The sequence below is a fragment of the Halichondria panicea genome, chromosome 6, assembly GCF_963675165.1.
Source record: "Halichondria panicea chromosome 6, odHalPani1.1, whole genome shotgun sequence".
Classification (NCBI taxonomy): domain Eukaryota; kingdom Metazoa; phylum Porifera; class Demospongiae; order Suberitida; family Halichondriidae; genus Halichondria; species Halichondria panicea.
Window position 1 is genome coordinate 2,298,151 of NC_087382.1, and position 21,885 is coordinate 2,320,035.

The following is a 21,885-nucleotide window of genomic DNA, read 5'->3' on the forward strand; positions in this document are numbered from 1 at the left end:
CCAACACTTTTCACGAGAAATTCCTTGGAATAAATGTATAGCATGTATGGGTAGACTTGTGATATGCTATAGCTAGTGACAAACTATGCATTAAAACAATGACCTGTAAAAAAAAAAAAAAAAAAAATTGCTGGCAGACCAAAGGGGAGACATAGAACACAACAAGATATTTAAACGGAAAAACAAAAAACATTAATTAAAGAGCTATACTGAAATAATATCCTTTTTAACTTCAGTAGTGGTGTCCAAATCTGCTGCACTAGAACCCAATGATGACAATACATCACTCGGTGATTCTGGGCATGGGCTTGTGAAGTCACTGATGACAGTTTTCGTTTCATTGTACTTTCTCCATAAAATGTACGTAACAAACGTTGCTATGCCGATCAGTAACAACACAGCAACAATTACTAAAACGATCAATAGAATGAACATAAAGTCGAGAGAATTGTCGGAAATATTGCCTGCACTGACCGGTGACGTCTGCTGCGTTGTAGATCCAGTCCCCATAGTGGTAGTACCTATAGAAATAGAAAAATTAAAAACAGCAGACATGACAAACTATGTGTTAGTACTTTTACGTGCATGCATGTACACTGCAAGTGTGGACCCCCCTGTGTAACTGTAAGTGTGGACCCCCCCTGTGTAACTGTAAGTGTGGACCCCCCCTGTGTAACTGTAAGTGTGGACCCCCCCTGTGTAACTGTAAGTGTGGACCCCCCTGTGTGTGGACCCCCTGTGTAACAATGACACCTCTTACAATGTGTATTCCCACAACTTAGTATAAATTATAAGTCCACAGATCCTGCATTTTGAGGTTTCAATGGTATTTCCACTGAAATTTACCATCTATTCTATGTTAATCTGCCAACCACACCCCAACACCCATCCATTACCCATACACTGACCATGCAATGCAAATAACACAGTTCATTATTACAAGGATACTAGACCACCCACTCGTGTTTTAGGGCCTGAAATACAATTTTGTATAACACTTGGTTATAGGCCAATTACATTGAAACCATCTCAGCAGCACCCTTAGAGCTACATAGTTGGATAATCTCAGTGATGTGTTTGCACCTCTGTGAAGTTTGACCATAATAGAGAGTTTACAAGGAAGTACCTCTGCTCTGTTGTGGGGAATGACCTTTATAGAGGCTTCCTTTGGCAAGGTAGCCCTGACCTAGAGCATCTGTTGCATCATGGTTACAGGCTAACAAGGTTTCTCCTAATACAATTAAAAGCATACCAATGCCATTACTCAAGCACTCATTGTGTAGCTCACAATAGATTTAGGAAGAAAAAAGGGTTTCAAATTTTCACCACAGGTATGGGTTTTAGCACAGAGGAACATCTGCAATAACAAAACAAAGGGCCTCTTGTTGTCAAGGTAGCTGTTAATTGTGTTATCTTATAGAGTGGATCAATTAGGACCACCACTGGACCAACTTCTCAGGAGGCTAAGCCCACAGCATTGCTGACAGATAACACTAAGCCACACAAGGGATACACTTAAAGCAGGGCTACCACACCAATAAAATGAGCTACACAACTACACCAGTCTGGTTGCCCTGCCCTGTGGTGTTGAAGTACTGCACTACACACAACCACATGCCCTGCTATGCAGCACTATACACAACCACACAACCTGCTATGCAGCACTGTGGCCCCAACTTGCTGACCTAATTACTACAATAGTGACATATCCCAGCAACACTGTACATGCAACAGTACCCAGCAATATAGGATATAACTGTTTCTGTGGCCTAAACAGAGTTAGCTATAGTACACTATACACTAGGAAAGTAACCACTGAAAACAAGTAGCCTTGACTACTCTAAAACATCAAAGATACCATTATAGGAACTAACTTGCCAACACCACCACAAATTAAAGTAGGAAGCTGCTTGCACATGTGAGCTGTTGTAGGTGGCAATAACACAGGATATGCAGTAAGGGAAGAAGAGGTACAACATCAGACACACTAACCCAACGCTACATTGCTAGGGCATGACTTAGGTATGACTTATAGATGTTATCTTAATGCAGAGCCTCCGGAATTAAAGAACAGGTAGCTAGGTTATGTGGTCAATAGCAACAGCAAAAAAAACTGCACAGTCCACATTATAATGAATCTGTATGGTGTTAAATTTTACTGTAGATCTTCACGACAATTCTTGTACTACCTACTAACTTGGGATGTCCCTACAACGTTTGCCAATGCTCTAAGATTTCCTGCTATACAGGATGTTAGCACCATGCACACATGCATACATAATATTATAATAGGTATAATCATTATAGGTATAGCAACGAGTGACTAAATCCACAGAACACTATAAAAGAGCAACATCATTATGAGCACACGCACACACAAACACACACACACACATAGTTTCACTCTACCACACAGCACACTAGCTATAGGACACACTCATAAAGCAATTACAAGGTGTAGGTCACCACACTATGTCATTGCATAACACTTGAGCATAATAGAGTCACTTCAAGTGAACCACAATGCCATAGAAAAGTACCTTATCTCAAAGCATCTGTTATGAACTCTTGGTAATACTGTATCTCTCTCAGGCTTATACAATGGTTTTATTCATCATTACAATGGGCATATTTACTGTTAGTTCCGGACTTATGGAAAGTGTTTGTGTCTTGTTTATAAGTGTATCGCCATCAGGGCTTATAGTTTCAATTAAGGGTATGGGAATCCATGCATTGTACAGGTGTGTGTGTGTGTGTGTGTGTGTGTGTGTGGGTGTGTGTGTGTGTGTGTGTGTGCGATCATAATTCACTTACTTTCTGACGGAAACATTGGGCTCAGGAAGTTGTTACAACGATTAAAAGAGGAGCAACAAGAAACGACCTTCGATTCACTATAAGCAGAGCAGTTGATAAACCTTTCATCCACGCAGCCCCACACTCGTGAGTTACCCAATCGATTCAGTTCCACATAGCAACGCTTCCCGAGGCAATATCCAGGGTGTCCATTTAATGGAACTCCTTCAAATCTCTTCTCACACTCTATCACTGTATGGAGAGAAAGAAACCATATCACAACAAATACAAAGAGATATACCCACTGTAAGACAGGAAACTGAGCATATGCCTAAGTATAATACGCATTGTACATCCACCAAGTGATACAAGTTTCAAGTAAGCTAGTATAAAATGCTTAACGAGCTTTCAATTATCACATAAACACAAACATACAATTGCCCTCTGCTGTGGTGCTTGCAGTGGCAGCATCATTGGTTGTGGACGAGACGTATTCTTCAGTGGTAGAGTCTTCATTAGTAGACTGTGAAATGACTGTCGGTGAAGTTGTTGCGGCAGTTTCATTTGTTGTTGCAATGGTCGTTAGTTCATTTGTTGATGCCATGGCTATTGGTTCATTTGTTGATGCAATGGTTGTTGGTACGTTTGTTGGTACTGTGGGTTCACTGGGTTCACTGGGTAGACGAGGGAATAGTTGAGTGTTGCAGTTTGCTTCACTAATACAGCATTGTACAACATTCGTGCTCGTATCTCGCTGTCCACTGCAAGATTCTCTCCAGTGAGGGTTGGCGTTCTTGTTCAAACAGTAGTAATTTGTAATTGGTTCGTTTGATAGGTAATCTAATCCACGTTCTGCAACACACAAGTCATCACAGCAAGTGGTGCTAAATATTGAAAAAGTCGACTTGCAGCACACTGCAGCAAAGAAAACACATTAGATATTTATTATTAACAACTCTACTGATATGATAAAATACGTGAATCAAGGTAGCTAGTGTGTATGTTACTTGTAGGATACTAGGCAATACCAACTCACCAGCTTGAGTAGCTGACGGTAGAGATGTGAGAAATATCAACAGCAACGAAAGACAGCCACTCCACATGTTGACCTTCTTAGCTTTAGCTCCAGTTCTCTCGTAGATATTTATATAATCTGCACATTGACTCAGGAACACGAAACTTATGAAACGGGGAAGACATGATATCATTAGTTAGTGGTCAAGTGTGTGGTAGTCCACATGCCAATGAGATTGCGCATGCGCAAAACACAATACAAAATCAGCATCGCAACAGTATTTCAAGAGTAGTCTATAGTACCAAGGGCGTATAAGAGAAGAGGGCATGCAACTCACTATTAGTCCAACGTGCGAGCAAAAACTGCATTCGATCTATTTATAGCTATCAGCTATACCTGTACTTTGCACCAAACTCCATTTAACAGAAATCTATTTTTAGATATTACTGTACTTTCCAGTAACATTACTCCGCCCATTCAGTTTTTGCTCGTGGACTGTTGCATGCCCTCTCGAGTCTTCTCTTATACGCCCTTGATAGTACTGATCAATGATACTCTTATAATCATTTAATGTTTGTTGACATGTACACACAGCAAATCAAAATACTTTCAACATGGAAATACAAACTGCTATGTAGACAGTACTCAGTATCGGACGTGCATGAACGCTCGACACACTGTTAGCATCCGTGCCTGCAGATTAATAAGAGATAAGGTATTGTACTTGTAGTGGTTAATATATATATACCTGCTAATATTGTTGTACCTCCATTATCTGTGATGGTTGCCATAGTCGTCTCCACGGTAGATAATTCTAAAGCAGACAGTGTATTCTATTCTGTTCATAATAATTATGTTTACTTATACCTGTGGTTACATCATCATCTGTACTGTACGCAGTGGTCGCCATAGTAGTCTCCACAGTTGATAATTCTATGGTGAACAGTTGTTTAATATGGTCATCTCATGTATATGCAAGCATCCAGTATAATTATAGATTTACAGTACAATAGACTCTCGTTAATCTGGCCACCCTCCGAGTGCAAATTGACTGGGATAGTGAGTTGGCCGCATTTCACCGCGGCTAAAAAACAACCTTACCTCGAATCTAATGACTAATTTTGCGGTTCTGTCTCGAGAATCATTATGCTCTCTATTAAGTGCCAATTTTATCTGCTATAAACCACACCTAAAACGTCATATCCGGCCGTAATAAACGTACATCAAAAACCTAGTTTGGGGCAGCCAGCACTGGCCAGCATACGGAATAGCGAGTGGCCGTACTTCAGGGTGAGTTTTATGCGGTAAATGCAATCCATGCCAAACCAACGACCGGTATATCGAGGTGGCCGCACTTCAGAGCGCAGGAATAGCGAGAGTCTACTTTACCTGTGGCAGTAGTGGATGTGGTAGTGGATGTGGTAGTAGGTGTGGCGATGGGCGTGGTAGTGGGTGTGGTAATAGGTGTGGTGATGGGTGTGGCGGTGGGCGTGGTGGTGGTTGATGTGGTAGTGGGTGTGGGCCGTAACTGCTCATACAGCTGGCGAGTGTTACAGTCACTGCCATTGACACAGCATATCTCAATATCTCCATTATCACCAAGATACTTTTAGCATAGGAAATAACATTAACAATATATAGCATTATAATAAATCACATCAGTAAAGTGTACACAATGGTAATAGTAGGCACTTTGTTGGTAACAGTTTGTACATGCATGTACAAAATACATACTGTATTACTAGAATATTTTGCGGGTGAAAAAACCTTTGCAAATGAGCCAAATAAGCAGAAAATTTGACCCTTTGCTATCTAACTATTGTGTTCTGGAAAGGATCGTGAGTATTTACTAGTTAGGTTTTGCGGATTTTATTGATCAACCCTCGCAAAATTCGCAAATGTTTGATGCTCACAAAACATTCTAGTAAGGTTCTTACTCTATAGAAGACATCACCAGAAGCCCCTCCTCCTCCGCAGTTTGTGAAATAATCAATATCACTCCTCACACAGAAGTAGTACACGCGGTGAATATCCTCTAGTGGGTAATACTCGACTGATATACGACAGCCAAACATGTCCGTTTCCGTAGCATTGCATTGTCCGTTCACACAGTTGTGGAAAAAGTTGGGAGAACATGAGCAGGTCAGAGCATTGCCAGTAGCTTCACTGCTTGTTTCAGGAGGAGTAACACTTGCTGAAAATGGAAGAATCAATTTTTAATTTTTATTATCATCAAATTGTTTACAGATTAGAAATACATGCATAATTATGTATGTAGTAAAAGGACTCAGTGCCAAGTGATTGAATATTGAAACACTTATGCAATTAAGGCAGACTGAACTCGTAATAATCATTAAGGTGTTAAAATTGAAAAGCTTGTTGCAAAAATCTGCACGTGATTCGGACGAGGTAACAGAGGATTGATATTATATAGCGAACATCATTCAGCAGTTAAACAGACTTGCTTGTGCCCAGTGAGGGCAATCCAGTGCTCTGTAATTATATGGCATGTTGCATCACTAGACCATAACGGGTTATTTTCATTGTTGCATATATTCGTATGAACTATATACCCATTTAGTATTCATACAGCTAGGATTGTGACGTTGAATCTTTTTGTATGTATGATGCTCTTCAATACAAAATGTCTACTATACAAAATAATAACCCGCTATAAGTTATACCAGAACATAGGGCATGTTGCACTGTGTGTAAATGCAGTGGGGAATGATCTGCTTTTTGAGGCTCATAATGTCCTTTTTATAGGCTCCATCACTTTAGACTATAGTAGTGGGAAACAAAGCATGGAATCCAGTAAAACTAATGAATCACACAACGTCTATTATTAAAACTTGACCAATCAGAAGAGTTTAACGTCACAGTGTTTGGGTAACAAGTTAGTTATTGCAGGCGCCCTCATGCAACATGGCAAACATTTCACTGGATGACGTAATACCACTCGTGCTGGGAAATAACTAATCCACGTGATTAATCTTGACTCCCGAGTCAGCTTTATTGGTGTGATGGTGCTCTCCCCCACAGCACAACAAATACATTGCACCATTGGGAGCTAGTGCCAAGCAAGCATAAAGTTGGCACTTGTAACTATATAGGTGTTTCAAGGCAACCACACCTGGAGCTATCTATACATGAGAGCCTTGTATTACATCCTTTTGCTTAGTTACTGTATATCAATTAATACGATAAACCGAAGGCCACAACATTTCAAAGTGCTATAGCTATATAATTATATACACTTGATTCTTGACAACAGTCATAGACTCCAGTAACTTGTAGTACACTCCTGCCACAGATTATAGCTTTAGTAGATGGACTATAGTTATATATGAGATCTATATATATGTATATCAGTTATAGCTAAATATTGAGTGAACTATAGCTATAGCTATAAGTTTATATAAATTATACTGACTTGTTTTACATGTGCATCTCACCTGTACACAATAGTATCAGCACTGACAGGGCAAACATCGTTGCTACAGAGTAGAGGACTGTTGACTCCATTTTGTGAAAGACAAGCATGTCAGAGGACTGTTGACTCCTCTATCAATCTTCTAAAAGACATGCATGTCTCAAAACCTCTGTGCACATGCGCATGCGCACTGCAAATCACCAATTTGATATGCGGATGTATGTGGTGAGGCTTATTAGCTTTGCTTGCTGATGAAGACACACACAATGAAGCAGCCCTGGAGCAGCCTACACACAGTATACTCCTCTGCAGTTGTTGTTTTTTTCCTACTTTTTTATGGCAACAGTGATGGTATGTGTAGTTACAGAATATGAGCATTTAGCTGCACACTCAAAGTCTATATACAGTGCTAGATCTATGATTGAGCTAGTGCATGTATTAAAGCTAACACACCTTTTATCTATCTCCACAGCTACTCTCATCGTCAACGCTACCGTGGTATGTCCTAACGATACGATTATCTTCACCTGTTCCCTGCCGGGTGACAATGTCACATGGGAAGTGTATACACCACCAGGGTTTAATATTGCATTGAGACTAGTCGTGTCAGAAGCTCAACCAACTACGACATCAGCTGACCTTAGATTAGAAGGAGCTGTCACTGATTTCAGTAGAGGAAGGATTACAGCCACTCTAACGGTGATATCTTTCGGACTCGGATATGGAACCACAGTAGCATGTATTGGACAAGACACACTGTCCAGTGCAGATATCCTGACTATTACCAGGCCTGGTAAGATATTCTTGTTTTATAACAAGTCATGAAACTTATTTGTAGATCCACCTTCTGCTCCTGGCAACCTAACGTGGACAGCCGACATTGTCCCAGCTCTCTACTCCACAATCACCCTGACTTGGGACCATACCCCTCAACAGGATGTTTCTGTCAGTTACATCATCACTATTTCCCCACCCCCTCCATTTGGGTTACCATCTACCGTGGAAACCACCTTCGTAGTCATCAATGTCTCATACAACACTCAATACAACGTGACAGTCAGAGCTGTGAATTGTGCTGGTTCCAGTGATGCACTGGCTGTGATATCAGTAGACATTGGTAAGTGTGTTTGATTTGTTAAATTGTCCCTTTTCTGGGTACCTGACCCCCTCAGTATAGTATCTCCATACCATGCACACACCTTTGTTAAGTTTCTTAGCTTTCATGTTTTATGACCATCAATGTAGGATGTTTAACACTTGGTTTGAATAACAAGGTATTTAACGGTTTGTTTCAAACCAATTTCTAAATAATGGAGAATGGAATTTTGATTACTCATAATTATGTTTTGGTGGTGATTGAAATTCAATGTTTCACAGGAAACTGCACTGTACCTATTGAACCTACTAATGGAACTATAATAGCTACCTTGGTTGATGGTACCACAGTGGACTATGATAGTTTGAGCAATACAGTGTTGGAGGGAACTGTGCTGACTTACCAGTGTGGCAATGGACTCGCACTGTTTGGGTCAGTGAATATCACATGCACGAGTGATGGAGAATGGAGCTCTGATCCTGACCTGGTAGAATGCTGTAAGTGTAATGCAGTTATATACTGTAACTATAGGTAGTGTACCTTAAGGTGACATATATTTTCACAGGTAGATTTGTTTGCGATTTCACTATTTAGGTCATTTTGCTGGTATTAAATTCTTGCTCAAGTTGTGAAATTATCATAAAATTTCTAATTACTCGCAAGTAGTTTTAATGTAATATCCAATTGTCTGTGAGAGTACACATTTTTGCGATTTTACTCTCATTCGCAAAAATAGCAGAAATTAATACCCGCGAAAATAAATTATGTCATTAAGGTATTTAGAACATCAATCCAATGTTTTTGAGCAGTGTAAGAACTCACAATAATTATAATTATTATGAGAGTGTTCTTGTTTTGATTCTCATTACATTATAGTTGGTGGCGGCACTATTGTTTCCAACGCTTTTGAAATCATTATTGGATGGAACTCATCATTATGTTTTGGTGGTGATTGAAATTAAGACATCATGTAAATATTTCAATGTTTCACAGCCAACTGTACTGTACCTGAATTTGATGTTGAGCTCACTGGTGCAACTATAACAGCTACCTTGGTTGATGGTACCACAGTGGACTATGATAGTTTGAACAATGAAGTGTTGGAGGGAACTGTGCTGACTTACCAATGTGACAATGGACTCACACTGTTGTTTGGGTCAGTGAATATCACATGCACGAGTGGTGGAGAATGGAGCTCTGATCCTGACAGGAACCGATGCTATTATAGTAAGTGTAAATATCTGCAGTTATACTGTAGCTAGGTAGTGTATTTAGAACATCAATCCGATGTTTTTGAGCAGTCTATATTTAGTAACAATATTATAATTTATTATCTATTTTTATGTGGCCTATTACGATTCACGAATAAAAACTCATAATTATTATGAGTGTATTCCTTATTATGCGAAACTGCATATACCTTGCTTACTCATGCACACCGAGGCATAATTATGAGTGTGTTCTTGTTCTTGATTCTCATTACATTTACAGTTTATGGTAGCGCTGGATTCTCTGTGGTTAGCATCATTGTTTTCATTATTTTGTTTGTTGTATTGAGTTGGATTATGGTTAGTTTTGGAATCTACAAACGAAGAAAACGGTTGAGAAAACAACGACTTGCAACTACTGTATTGAGGTATTTAAGCTGTTATATTGTGTGGTATGAGTACAGTAGAACCTCGCTAATCCGAATAGAGCCGGACCAGACCCCAAATTAAAATTAAATTTCCGAATTAACAGATGTCATTAAGTGATTAGGAATATCATTAACAAAGACACTTTTGTACATGTATTATGATATTACTGTGGCCAGAAGAGAAGCTGCTAGCTAGAATAGTTTTTTATCTCATCTTTCTTTTTAATAATTATAGTGAGTGTTGTGAGCTCTTTTCGTTTTCTTTGCAGTGGCCATTGTATTGAGCGAGGTATTAAGCAATACAATTATTGCTGATTCAGCAAAACAAGTTAGAGTGCACATGTGCAGTAGTCTATATTCTACTGATAGCCTCTCCCCTTTTTCAGTTTGCTATTATTTTGTCCGGATTTGTGAGGTTTCGGATGAGGTTCTACTGTATATGCAAAACACTCGGTTAATGTGTATCCATGCATGACACATTGAAACTATGGTAACCTTCAATGGTCCTTACTATCTTTCTTTGTCTAGGCATGATCTTGCAGCATTACCTGCCAACTCTTACGATCCCTTACGGTTCAATAGAGGCACAATGGAGTCTACCCTGAGTTCAGATCAGTGTCCATCAGAGTCAGAAACTACACCCCGATACTATAGAATTAGTCGTACATCTCAAGTGTCCTTTACCGATAATCGTCAGTCTTCTATATCAGAACCACCTATTGCTATCGATGATGCAAGAGAAGAACCTACCACTGTGAACAGCACAGAGTTGCCGCCGGAGACGGTACCCCAATTTCCAACAACTGGTCCTACAGCTCAAGTGTCTGCTACCGATGGACATTACTCTTCCATATCAGAACCATCTATTGCTATCGATGATTCAAGAGAAGAATCCACCGCAAACAAAACTTCAACTGGCACAGGAACAGCTTCCACTGCTGGGACAAGTGTTGAAGAGGTTTCAAGTGCTATAGCCAATGCTTGTACGTTACTAACAAGTTGGTACACACAGTTTTTACCAGTAGAAACGGCCCAAATGTTGCAATTGCTGGGGCTCTCAAGTCAGAGCATACTGTGCTATTGTATTTCCTAAACGAATATCGTACGATTGACGTCTGCATTATATAATACAAGTATTTGCTAACCTGTACTTTGTAGTCTTTGTAGTCACATGATCACTCTGTGTTCATCCAGGGTCACTGATACTTGGTAATGTGATGAAACTGCCTGATCTATCAGAATCTCTAAAGATACCAGGATCTCAGCTAAAACTGAGCAGTGACCCCATTGGACAAGGTGAGAGACAATACTTATTTCTCTTCTATTGTACATAATTGTGCACACTGTGTATTTCGTATTGTGCATGTACAGTGAGTCTTTTTTAATCTTTCAAACAATATTTTCCAGGGGAAACTGGAATGGTATACAAAGGTTTACTAATGAACTGGAAAGATGAGCCATTGCAAGCTGTGGCCGTGAAGACATTAAAAGGTAGCAACATTCTCACACAACTATATAGCTATTTATACTATTTAGCATATGTGACAGGGCCTAGGAAAACAACCCTTATGGAGCAAACTAATTAATTGTATTTTATTGCTTAATTAAATAAAGCAATGCTTAAGCTTCAAATTGATTACAATATCACTCACTTTGCACCTTCCTACCCCAAAATATTTTCGGGTGAAAGGGGGACAGTATTGACCTACCGTTTTGAGAAAAATTAATAATGTTCCAAGTTCTATCCGCATACAAGAACAGCATGAATAAAATTCAATGGCTGCCTTGTAACGGCTATACAAAAAAATTTTCGGATCAAAAATTTTTTTTTAAGTTAGAGGAGATATTGAAGTTTCTTCTTATGAAAGAAAACCAAAATCCTAAAATAGCTCTAAATATTTTACTTTGTAGTGTACTGAACATTATTAGTTTGCTCCATAAGGGTTGTTTTCCTAGGCCCTATCACATATATCAAGAGCTGTACATAACTGTATAGTATAGAAAATCAAAATTGGTACAATTACTTTAAATGTCTTATTTTTAGGTTTGTTTTCTTCTTCGGATATTCAATTTCTGATGAGTGAGATTATCAAGATGAAGGATTTCAACCACCCTCACGTCATGCCCCTGATTGGAGTGTGTTTAGATGCTGGACCCGGTGTTTCCATGGTGATGCCACATATGACCAATGGGAGTGTACTGGATTATTTGAAAAAGGAGAGAAGTGGTTTAAAATTGACTGATAACTGCAGCAAAGAAAAGGTCAGACACTTGACTATTTTTCTAAAGTACATTTCGTGCACAGTACATATAATCCATTCTCACACTACACGTACACGCATGCACGCACGCACGCACGCACACACACACACACACACACACACACAGGCACAGAGTGTCAGGAAGCTGCTGTTGAGAATGTGTCATCAGATTGCCCTAGGAATGGAATATCTCTCTCAGCAAAGATTCATTCATCGAGACTTGGCAGCACGGAACTGCATGTATGCCTTACATATACTAATTGCTGTACGTTTATACTTTATTACTGCAACCGTCTGTTCAGGTTGGACTCTAGTGGTGATGTCAGAGTTGGTGACTTTGGACTGGCCGAGGACGTCTACAGCACTGGATATTTTAGACAGAATGAACGAGCTGATATCAAGCTGCCCTACAAGTGGATGGCATTGGAAAGTCTAAACGATGCCATCTTCACAGAGAAAACAGATGTGGTACGTTTCAACTAGCTCTTAGTAAAATTATACAACATTTCAATACTTCAATACCCCCTACAGTGGTCGTATGGAGTGACTATGTGGGAGGTTTTCAGTGGCGGTCAGATTCCTTATCCTGGAGTAGACGTCAGGACTCTTGTCAAGTTCCTTCAGAGAGGAAACCGATTGGACGCTCCCGTTAACACTGCCTGTACTGCTGAAATGTGAGTCAGTTTGTGCATGCAAGCATTGAGGGCTTCTTTTTTTAGTATTGAGTGGGCCAATTTTTCAAAATTGAAAGATGCGTTTTGTAGGAGGTATATAATTATGTGTTTATATGGCTACTCATATCAGACCTAGAATGCTGATGTTAATGGTTGTTCCACATCACTCCAGCTCAGCGGTGATGCAGAGATGCTGGCTAGAGGATTATGAAGAGAGGCCATCCTTCACTGACTTGTCTTCAATAATGGACGCCATGCTCTCCTCTGTGTCTGACTACGCTGAACTGAACATGGAGCTCCCTCATAATAGCCAAGACCCCATAGGTGATCAATGGCTGTATCTGTAACTGCACTGTTGGTACAATGTGTATGTCTCAAGTAATGAGATTAGTATAGCCAAGACCCAAATACCCTATAAAGTGTCTATAGCATGTGTTAGTAGGCCACCTCTTCATTATGGCCGTTGTTACCACCAACAAAATGTGACTGGTTTGGATTTTTGCAGATATGAGTGGATATGACGATTTAAACGAGTCACTAAGGAACAGAGTGACAAGAACTGACCAATAGCCAATAGATTGATAACTATAGTAGCAATTTTATTCTTACTGTAGTGTTTTTACTTGAACTTTTTTCAAACTGTTCCAATAATAATTATAAATACGGCAATCATAATCAATAGTTTTTACTGACTATATATAAATGTTCTAATTACCTGCTACTTGTATAATTATGTTAAAAAGTTTCTTAAGGTAGTTCCTCTGGTATACACGATAGTAGTTACGTGAGGCTATTAATAATTGGCTCAAAAAGCAATACTTGACAGTGCATGTGCTTTTATACACAGGGTGACCATTCCTCTGTATAGGTATCAGCTGGAACCCTGGGTAGGTTGTTGGTATTGTGATTCATTACACAGCAAAAACACTGAATGCATCATTAATTGTATTTTAGTGTCATTTTAACAATCAAAAGATGCGTTATATTTATACGAGTATCTTTTTACTGTGTGGGTAGTCAAGGTAACGGAATAGTTGAGTGTTTCAGTTTGCTTCAAAACAGTATTGTACCACATTAGATGCTTTTATTTTTTATTTTTTTATTTTTTTATGAAACATGTAATGACAAAGTGAGTGAGGACAAAGTGGGGGCAGAATAAATTAAAAAGTAAGATAAAAATAAATTAAGATAAAAATAAATTAAAAGTGACTAAGTGAGTCCATCTAGAGCAGGAGGCAGAGTGGGGGCTCTGTGAATCAGCATAAACGCATTGCCCTGCCACAAAACCAAGCTGACTCTGCCGAAGAGGTATTTAGTTGTGTCCGTATCTCGGTCGGCACCTGATCGGAGACGAATCGATCGGCCGATGACTTGAATCGTCGAGATGAAATCCTCCGCCAGACCTCCAAGATTTTCAGCGACAAGAGGGACACATGTCAGACCTGCATTGCGGCAGTTCTGAAGGTTAGAAGCCAACTTGCGCTGGACTCCCACTTGGAGAGCGTGGCCCTGGGTATGCGCAGCTACTGACAGTGTGAGGGGCTGGGGAGGAGAGATGACGTGGACATCGAGAGCGGCTGGACGGCCGTTGGACCAATTGGGGAGAAGGACGTCCGCAGGGCGAGCACTAGACTCTGCAATAAGGCCTGGAGTTTCAATGGAGGGGCCCAGAGCGGCAGATTGAGCGGCCTTGAAGACCACGTCTCTAATGGCGTTGTGACGACTGATACGGTCGCTAATGCCCCCGCAGCTCACCTAGTGGTCACCGAAGGGGTCAGCAACACAGCGACACTCGGGGCAGGTAAACTGGTCGTTGTGCAATGGGACGACAATGATTTAGTTGAGTGTTGCAGTACGACATTTACGCATTTCTCAGTTAGTCCACTGCCTAGTGATGATTGAGATTCTTGTTTAACACAGTAGTAAATTGTAGTTGGAACATTCTGCAACACACAAGTCATCACAACAGTGATTATACAGACTCCCATCAGCACTATCCTTCAAGCAGTAGAGTAGATATTTCTTCACTCTTATTACTACCGGTATGTGTTCTTGTGTGCTGTCCCCCTGCACATTAGCCAGACCCTGGAGAGTAAGCCAATAATAGTGCGCATGGGCAGCAAGACCACAGCATTGCCCACTACAAAACCCAGATCCTGTATATAAAGTATTAAATCTAGTCATACGGTATTACCCTCTCTCTATTGGCCTTGTGACTCACCTCACCATCGATGGTTCTGTGTTATCAAAGGCTCTTTGGTGTTATATTGCTGAGCTAGCTATATAGATCTAAAACTATGAAACTGAAAACAAGTTCAGTCTCTACCTTGTTATTTTTAATATTTGTCAGAAAAAGTCTTGCTCAAGTCATCACTACTGGTCAGAGTAGACAGGGCAATGAGATTACGTTTACCTGTGAGTCCTTTGACCAAGAAGCGATTAAGATTCGTGTAGTCAGTGTCATTGCTGATGGTTCGAATGGCACTGCACCATTTGTTAATGTGTCTAGGACTAGTACCACAGCAATGGCTAGGTTCACCGTAACTCCATCAGATGAGAAGGCTGCTTATTGTGGAGCTGGTAATGTGTCTACAAATTTGGTATATTTTGGAGGTGAGTATAAAATTATTGTATGCACGTTTTGCTTGGCTACAGCTCAGTTCTTGAGCCTGCATGGTCAATTTTTGTATCCCAGTGAACTGTATGTGTTTCATAAATACAGCATCTCCTGTTCTGAAAACAACTTTAACAAGACTACTTGCAATTGTTGGAAGTGTACATACACTAGAATGTTCTTATGAACTAGGCACAGCAAGTGATGATATTGACCCCTACCATCATATCTGGTTTAAAGATCAATCCAATGATATTATCACAGAAGAATTAAGTCGAACACTAAATATTTCTATTACAAGGCAGTCACCTGATATTGCTAATTACACCTGTGCTCTGAGGATGAGGGAATGCAGTGCATGTGGACGACTGGTCGATTATCCTTCTTTGAATACACCACAATTTCAGCTTACTAAAGTTGGTAAGTTCATTAATATTATTTTGCTGGTGTGAATGAATCATCATAGTGTAGTGCCTCTTTCAATTGATGTCGCCCCTGTTTCCCAAAACGTGTCCGCTGGTACTCCTGTCACTTTTGTGTGTGCTGCCGAGGGAACAAGTATAGACATTATATGGCTGTATGATGGAAATACCTACACTGCTAACAATGAAAATGTAAACATTTCCAGCGTGGATTCGGCTTATGTTCGGAGTGAATTAGAATTATCATCCCCTTCGAGTAGTGGAAGTGTTATTTGCATTGTTCGTCAATTGTTTGATGGTACGAATTCGCTGGACAACAACAACTTTAACAACAATTTACCAGGTCAGAACAGAAGGTCCACTGCAGAGCTCATAATAATACCAGAAACAACCTCTCCTACCACTACTATGCTTACTATCTCTACAACAACAGCTGCAACAGGTACTATGTATGTGCATGATGCCTCGAGGCGTAGCCCTACAAGGGATGTGTGTGTGTGTGCATGTGTGTGTGTGTGTGCGTGCGTGCGTGCGTGCGTGTGTGTGTGTGTGTGTGTGTGTGTGTGTGTGCGTGTGTGAATTTCAACTGTAACTATTACAATGCAATGACAAATAACAGCTGCTTTGAGCCACGTTCTTTTGGATTTTGATTCATCTACATTTGTAAAGCTTCTTTTTCGAGATATGACTCACACGGTGGGTGAAGGCCTCTTAGCATCATTATTCTGATTGCACAGTTTTCTATTCAATTTATGAGTTAGCCATACAGCTGTTTGTTAGCCATATAGCTGTTTGTTAGCCATACAGCTGTTTGTTAGCTATAAGCTTCAGAAAAAACCTGTAAAGCTGAATGCATGTATAGCCAGACGCAGCCCTTGTGAACTCTGACCTCATTGCATGCAGATCCAACTTTTTTTTGTTATTATTCATTGACAGGAAATGCAAAATACCAAACTTACTAAGATTATCAAGCCATCAGATAGACTTCTGTTCCCATGCATTAAGCTCCTCTCCTATAATGACGGTGTGGAATTCAATTCTCTCATTGTCAACACTTGCAAACAACAATAAGAACATAACATTGTACAAAACAAATAAACTAATTACTTCTTCGATAACAATTTGAGCGAAGCAAAACATGCTGAGAGGCATTAGCACACGCAGCGACATTCATTGTATAGAGAAGTATTCAATCTGCCACTGCATGCCTAGCTATAATATTTCTGTGCTGGCTTAACGATGAAAGTAAGTAGATCACCTTCATGAAAGTTGTTGTGGCACATACTGATACACTGTACGTGATAGTGGCAATGGTATTTTGTGTGGGGACGTGACGTGGTTGATACGGATATTTATTACATTGCTAAGAACTCACAAACATGCTTACTCTTGACTCCCATTTCAGGTACCGTCACTGTGACAGCTATCATCATCCTTTCTCTTGCTGCAGTAGGGACAAGCTTTTTCATTGTCTCAGTGACTTGTTTCATAGTTTGTTTTGGGCTCCACAAACGAAGACAGTTGCTGAAAGCAAACCAAATAATTGCAACAACTGGTTTAAGGTACATGCATTACTGTACTTAAAGTTTGCCATGAAAATGACTATAAAACCAGCACTGGGCTAAATATACTTATGCATAATGTTTACAATTGAGACCTTCAGTGACTACATATAATCCCCATGATTTGCAGTACCTGATAAAACCATCTCACCATTTTATCCTCTGTCAACTCCTTTCAGTGACATACAAGAAACTACACTGAGTACTAACGAGATGCAAAGTACCGAGTTGCCGCCGGAGACGGCACCATCACCCCGATTTCCAACAAGTTTTAACACAGCTCGAGTGCCTACTACTGATAGACATTACTCTTCCACAACAAAACAATCTACTGGTATTGATGATTCAAGAGAAATATAGTTTTTATTGTTAGGAATGGCCCAAGGCTGTATATGCGTATATAGTGCAACAGCTGCTAAATCTCTCAAGTCAGAGTATAGACCGTAACCATGTAGCGGATGTATTTCGAGGGTGTAACTGTTGATGATGGTTTTCGATGTACCGTGAACATACCAATATCGCGTGCATGCATCATGGCTGGTATTTAGCGAAAATTAAATCCTTGCATGTATATAAGCATGTAGTCACATGATCACTCTGCGTCCAGGGTCGCTGATACTTGGTAATGCGGTGAAGCTGCCTGATCTACCAGAATCTCTAAAGATACCAGGATCTTGGCTGAAACTGAGCAGTGATCCCATTGGACAAGGTGAGCGCCCCATTGGACAAGGTGAGCGGATTACATGTGCAATGTAATATATCCTTCTAATGGGTGGCCTTGTAGGGGAAACGGGTGTGGTGTACAAAGGTATACTGATGAACTGGAAAGATGAGCCATTACAAGCTGTGGCTGTGAAGACATTGAAAGGTAACTTAATTAATTTAATATGGCTGCCTTATGTGGCTAGACAGTAACTGCACCTGGAGCTGTGCACATGAAGGGAAGGCATCCCACTATAACTATACATGGAAATGTGGTCATAGCTTTATCCCCGTAGTCAGCCGCTCCTTCTCTTTATTAATTATAGTTACAGGCTCTTGTTAATAGTCTGTACATATTATTTTTAGGTTTGTTTTCTTCTTCGGATATTCAATTTCTGATGAGTGAGATTATCAAGATGAAGGATTTCAACCACCCTCACGTCATGCCCCTGATTGGAGTGTGTCTAGATGCCGGACCCGGTGTTTCCATGGTGATGCCACATATGACCAATGGGAGTGTACTGGATTATTTGAAACAGGAGAGAAATAGTTTAAAATTGACTGATAATTGCAGCAAAGAAAAGGTCAGACGCTAGCACAGTTGTTTAATTAAAAACTAAAATGCTTTTCTCTTGGGCAGGCCAACAGCTAGTAGGTTAGAGAGGTGGAGGCCTGCTAGCACAGAACCTAATTAATGGGCACATTCTTATTAACCTGGCTACATTATAAAAGGTGATATCAGAGTGACCACTATGTAGACATGCTCACTCACTGTCTATACCACGTGTACAAACATGGTCACCACATACGCTTGGAAAACAGGACGTGGTACAGTGACATTTTAACCCTTGGGCAGTCTACAGTGGTGAGGGTGACCCAGCTGCTATATCATGATAACACAGGTCCAAACACATGCTATATATGGAGAATTTGAGGCCCATTACCCTGTCTGTATTATAGACTAGAGGGTGGTCTGCTAACACAGATCCAAACACATGCTCTATATATATGGAGAATTTGAGGCCCATTAATCTGGCTGTATTATAGAGGGTGGCCTACTAACACAGATCCAAACACATGCTATGGAGAGGAGAGTCTGAGACTTTTGGGCCCCATTAATCATATAGCTGACTAAATAAAAGCTGCATATACTACCATAGTTTAATCTGGTATAGATACACGTATAGCTTGATTAAATTGTGTGCTTAAATCAACGATTGCTCACGGATCGACCTACATCTTCATTATGAAGAGTGTAATCCATTCTCACACTACACACACACACAGGCACAGAGTGTCAGGAAGCTGTTGTTGAGAATGTGTCATCAGATTGCACTAGGAATGGAATATCTCTCTCAGCAAAGATTCATTCATCGAGACTTGGCAGCACGGAACTGCATGTACATTTACAAAGCATCTTGCATTACATATTAGGCCACTCCAAGTGATATACTCTGGTTTCTGGTCCAGCGCCGGCATAATTCTTGGATTTCTATCTCATTATTCAGTCTACTACGCGTGTGCACAATGATGGTCCATGTGGCACAAAATAGTGTAATAATGGTATTCATTTGCAAAATAATGTAGCAAATAAAATTAATAATGACATAATTATTGACAAAAGCCTCCCATGCACCCACAAGCAGTTAGACCAGAAACCAGAGTATCACTTGGAGTGGTCTTATAAGTCTATTTGCATTGACAAATCAGAAATCAGGAGTCTGTAAACAATGAACTCTCACTATACTAGCCATTATTGCATGTTATATAATGTCTGTCTAGCTAGCTATAGCTGAGTTGAGTGTTGAGACATATTATAATCTATCAGTACAGTAGTTAGGAACAGTTCACTTGATCAGACTACAACCCTCTGTTCAGGTTGGACTCTAGTGGTGATGTCAGAGTTGGTGACTTTGGACTGGCCGAGGACGTCCACAGGACTGGATATTTCAGACAGAATGAACGAGCTGATATCAAGCTGCCCTACAAGTGGATGGCATTGGAAAGTCTAAACAATGCCATCTTCACTGAGAAAACAGATGTGGTACATTTAACTAACTCCCAATAAAATAATATATACAATTAATATTTCAATACCCCCTGCAGTGGTCGTATGGAGTGACTATGTGGGAGGTCTTCAGTGGCGGTCAGATTCCCTATCCTGGAGTAGACGTCAGGACTCTTGTCAACTTCCTACAGAGAGGAAACCGATTGGACGCTCCTGTTAACACTGCCTGTACTGCTGAAATGTGAGGGATACTTGTGCATGCAAGCATTGAGTGATTGTAACTTGATATGAATGGCCAATTTCAAAACTGAAAGATGCGTTTATAGTTTTAAGAGAGGTCCTATAATTATGTGTGCTATAGGTATATTAACTTTATACCAGAGCCATTCTTGTTTCACATCACTCCAGCTCAGCAGTGATGCAGAGATGCTGGCTGGAGGATTCTGAAGAGAGACCATCCTTCACTGACCTGTCTTCAAAAATGGACGCCATGCTCTCCTCTGTGTCTGACACCACTGAACTGAACATGGAGCTCCGTCATAATAGCCAAGACCCCATAGGTGATCAATGGGTGTATCTGTAACTGTATACTGTTGGTACAATATATCTCTAACAAGTAATGAGATCATAACAACCAATACCTCATAGTCTCGATAGCATGAATGTGTTGGACCCCTGCATTTGTTAGTGGGCCACCCTCTATAATGCAGCCACTGTGACAGTAACTGCATGGTGTCACTTGTATGAAAATCACTAAACGATCAATATGTATTTTTTGCAGACATGAGTGGATACGACGATTTAAACGAGTCGCTCAGGAACAGAGCAACTAGGACCAACCCTTACAAGCTCTCAACAATAGTTTAATCTTGTGTTTCTATCGTAGCAGTTGTTATTGACATACATAACTTTACTTGAATTTGCAAATGAACTTTATTATGTTCACAGCAATATGGCAATCACTGTGTATACAGATTAAAATGTTATCTGGTCAGTATATAACTCCTATATAATGAACTCTTGCTTCTACTTTATTATTTATAAATTCAAACCTAAGGTATAGCTGCATGGTACACAAGATAGTATACGTAAAGCTATTCCAATCAACCAAGCAAATATTGCTGAGTATACTTGCTTCAGATATACGTAGATTCACAACTACATCATCATCAGCTCCCTTACGAAGTTGCTCAGGCTGATAGAATAAGGTATCTATATTCAGACACAATGCATGTTCAGACACTCATTCTAAGGAAACAAGCAGTGATAAAAATTTTCTTTTGCACCATCTGATCAAGCATGTGTTCTTATGAATGTATGCAAAAAAGAATTCAACTACTAAGTCTTCAAGAGCTGAAAACGTGCTAGTGTCTGATGAACGGTAAGAACAGACAAAAAAATCGATCATCAGACACAACCTTCCCTCCGCTGCTAATTGTTGTGTATGTACAAGTTCACTTCTTTGACTTTTGCAGTTGCTCAATCTCACAATAATCACATGACATCAACATGACTTGTGCTTTTAATAATAAGAAACAGGCAAGAGAATAATTATGCTGGCTATATAGCTATAGCTGTGTCTAATTCTAATATCTCTGCTGTGTCTGTCTGTGTTTTATCATGGCACATTTGCTACAATTCAACGGTATACAGTAATTAGGATATATGC

At 40.0% G+C, this 21,885-nt stretch overlaps 2 protein-coding genes across 7 annotated transcripts; one reads left to right on the top strand and one right to left on the bottom strand.

Moving 5' to 3' along the window:
• Positions 1–20: 20 nt before the first annotated feature.
• Positions 21–7,421, bottom strand: LOC135337914 (integumentary mucin C.1-like). 3 transcript variants are annotated; one of them, XM_064533937.1, is made up of 9 exons: positions 7,264–7,421; positions 5,746–6,002; positions 5,251–5,414; positions 4,676–4,743; positions 4,557–4,622; positions 3,830–4,501; positions 3,229–3,708; positions 2,815–3,045; positions 21–521 (listed from the first exon to the last, which is right to left on the bottom strand). In XM_064533937.1, exons 1-6 carry the CDS (start codon positions 7,349–7,351, stop codon positions 4,407–4,409), a joined length of 738 nt encoding a protein of 245 aa, XP_064390007.1. In that variant the 5' UTR covers positions 7,352–7,421; the 3' UTR covers positions 21–521; positions 2,815–3,045; positions 3,229–3,708; positions 3,830–4,406. The 3 variants fall into 3 exon arrangements, with proteins under 3 accessions (XP_064390007.1, XP_064390006.1, XP_064390005.1); XM_064533936.1 differs by having other exon boundaries at positions 4,676–4,741; positions 5,198–5,414; positions 7,264–7,402; XM_064533935.1 differs by lacking the exons at positions 4,557–4,622; positions 4,676–4,743; positions 5,251–5,414; positions 5,746–6,002; positions 7,264–7,421 and having other exon boundaries at positions 3,830–4,011.
• LOC135337903 (hepatocyte growth factor receptor-like) lies at positions 7,379–21,218 on the top strand. Of its 4 annotated transcripts, none has more exons than XM_064533920.1 (15): positions 7,379–7,592; positions 7,714–8,034; positions 8,080–8,358; positions 8,619–8,834; positions 9,331–9,564; positions 9,829–9,973; positions 10,502–10,956; positions 11,168–11,269; positions 11,381–11,464; positions 12,018–12,235; positions 12,362–12,474; positions 12,537–12,702; positions 12,766–12,908; positions 13,081–13,232; positions 13,414–13,569. In XM_064533920.1, exons 1-15 carry the CDS (start codon positions 7,493–7,495, stop codon positions 13,476–13,478), a joined length of 2,793 nt encoding a protein of 930 aa, XP_064389990.1. In that variant the 5' UTR covers positions 7,379–7,492; the 3' UTR covers positions 13,479–13,569. The 4 variants fall into 4 exon arrangements, with proteins under 4 accessions (XP_064389990.1, XP_064389989.1, XP_064389991.1 ...); XM_064533919.1 differs by lacking the exon at positions 13,414–13,569 and adding an exon at positions 20,998–21,218 and having other exon boundaries at positions 7,380–7,592; XM_064533921.1 differs by lacking the exons at positions 7,379–7,592; positions 7,714–8,034; positions 8,080–8,358; ... (10 more) ...; positions 13,081–13,232; positions 13,414–13,569 and adding exons at positions 15,074–15,521; positions 15,631–15,942; positions 15,994–16,386; ... (8 more) ...; positions 20,625–20,776; positions 20,998–21,218.
• The last annotated feature ends 667 nt before the right edge of the window (positions 21,219–21,885 follow it).

What these genes read in the sequence shown, in the direction of transcription:
- LOC135337914 (XM_064533935.1), bottom strand. Translation starts at nt 4,001, where the DNA reads ATGATATCATGTCTTCCCCGTTTCATAAGTTTCGTGTTCCTGAGTCAA. An exon ending in ACCGTCAGCTACTCAAGCTG is followed by an intron (nt 3,709 to 3,829) that starts GTGAGTTGGTAT and finishes TCTTTGCTGCAG; the next exon opens with TGTGCTGCAAGTCGACTTTT. An exon ending in CCCAATGTTTCCGTCAGAAA is followed by an intron (nt 522 to 2,814) that starts GTAAGTGAATTA and finishes CTATTTCTATAG; the next exon opens with GTACTACCACTATGGGGACT.
- LOC135337903 (XM_064533919.1), top strand. Translation starts at nt 7,493, where the DNA reads ATGAAGACACACACAATGAAGCAGCCCTGGAGCAGCCTACACACAGTA. An exon ending in CAGGAACCGATGCTATTATA is followed by an intron (nt 9,565 to 9,828) that starts GTAAGTGTAAAT and finishes TTACATTTACAG; the next exon opens with TTTATGGTAGCGCTGGATTC. An exon ending in ACTGCCTGTACTGCTGAAAT is followed by an intron (nt 12,909 to 13,080) that starts GTGAGTCAGTTT and finishes ACATCACTCCAG; the next exon opens with CTCAGCGGTGATGCAGAGAT.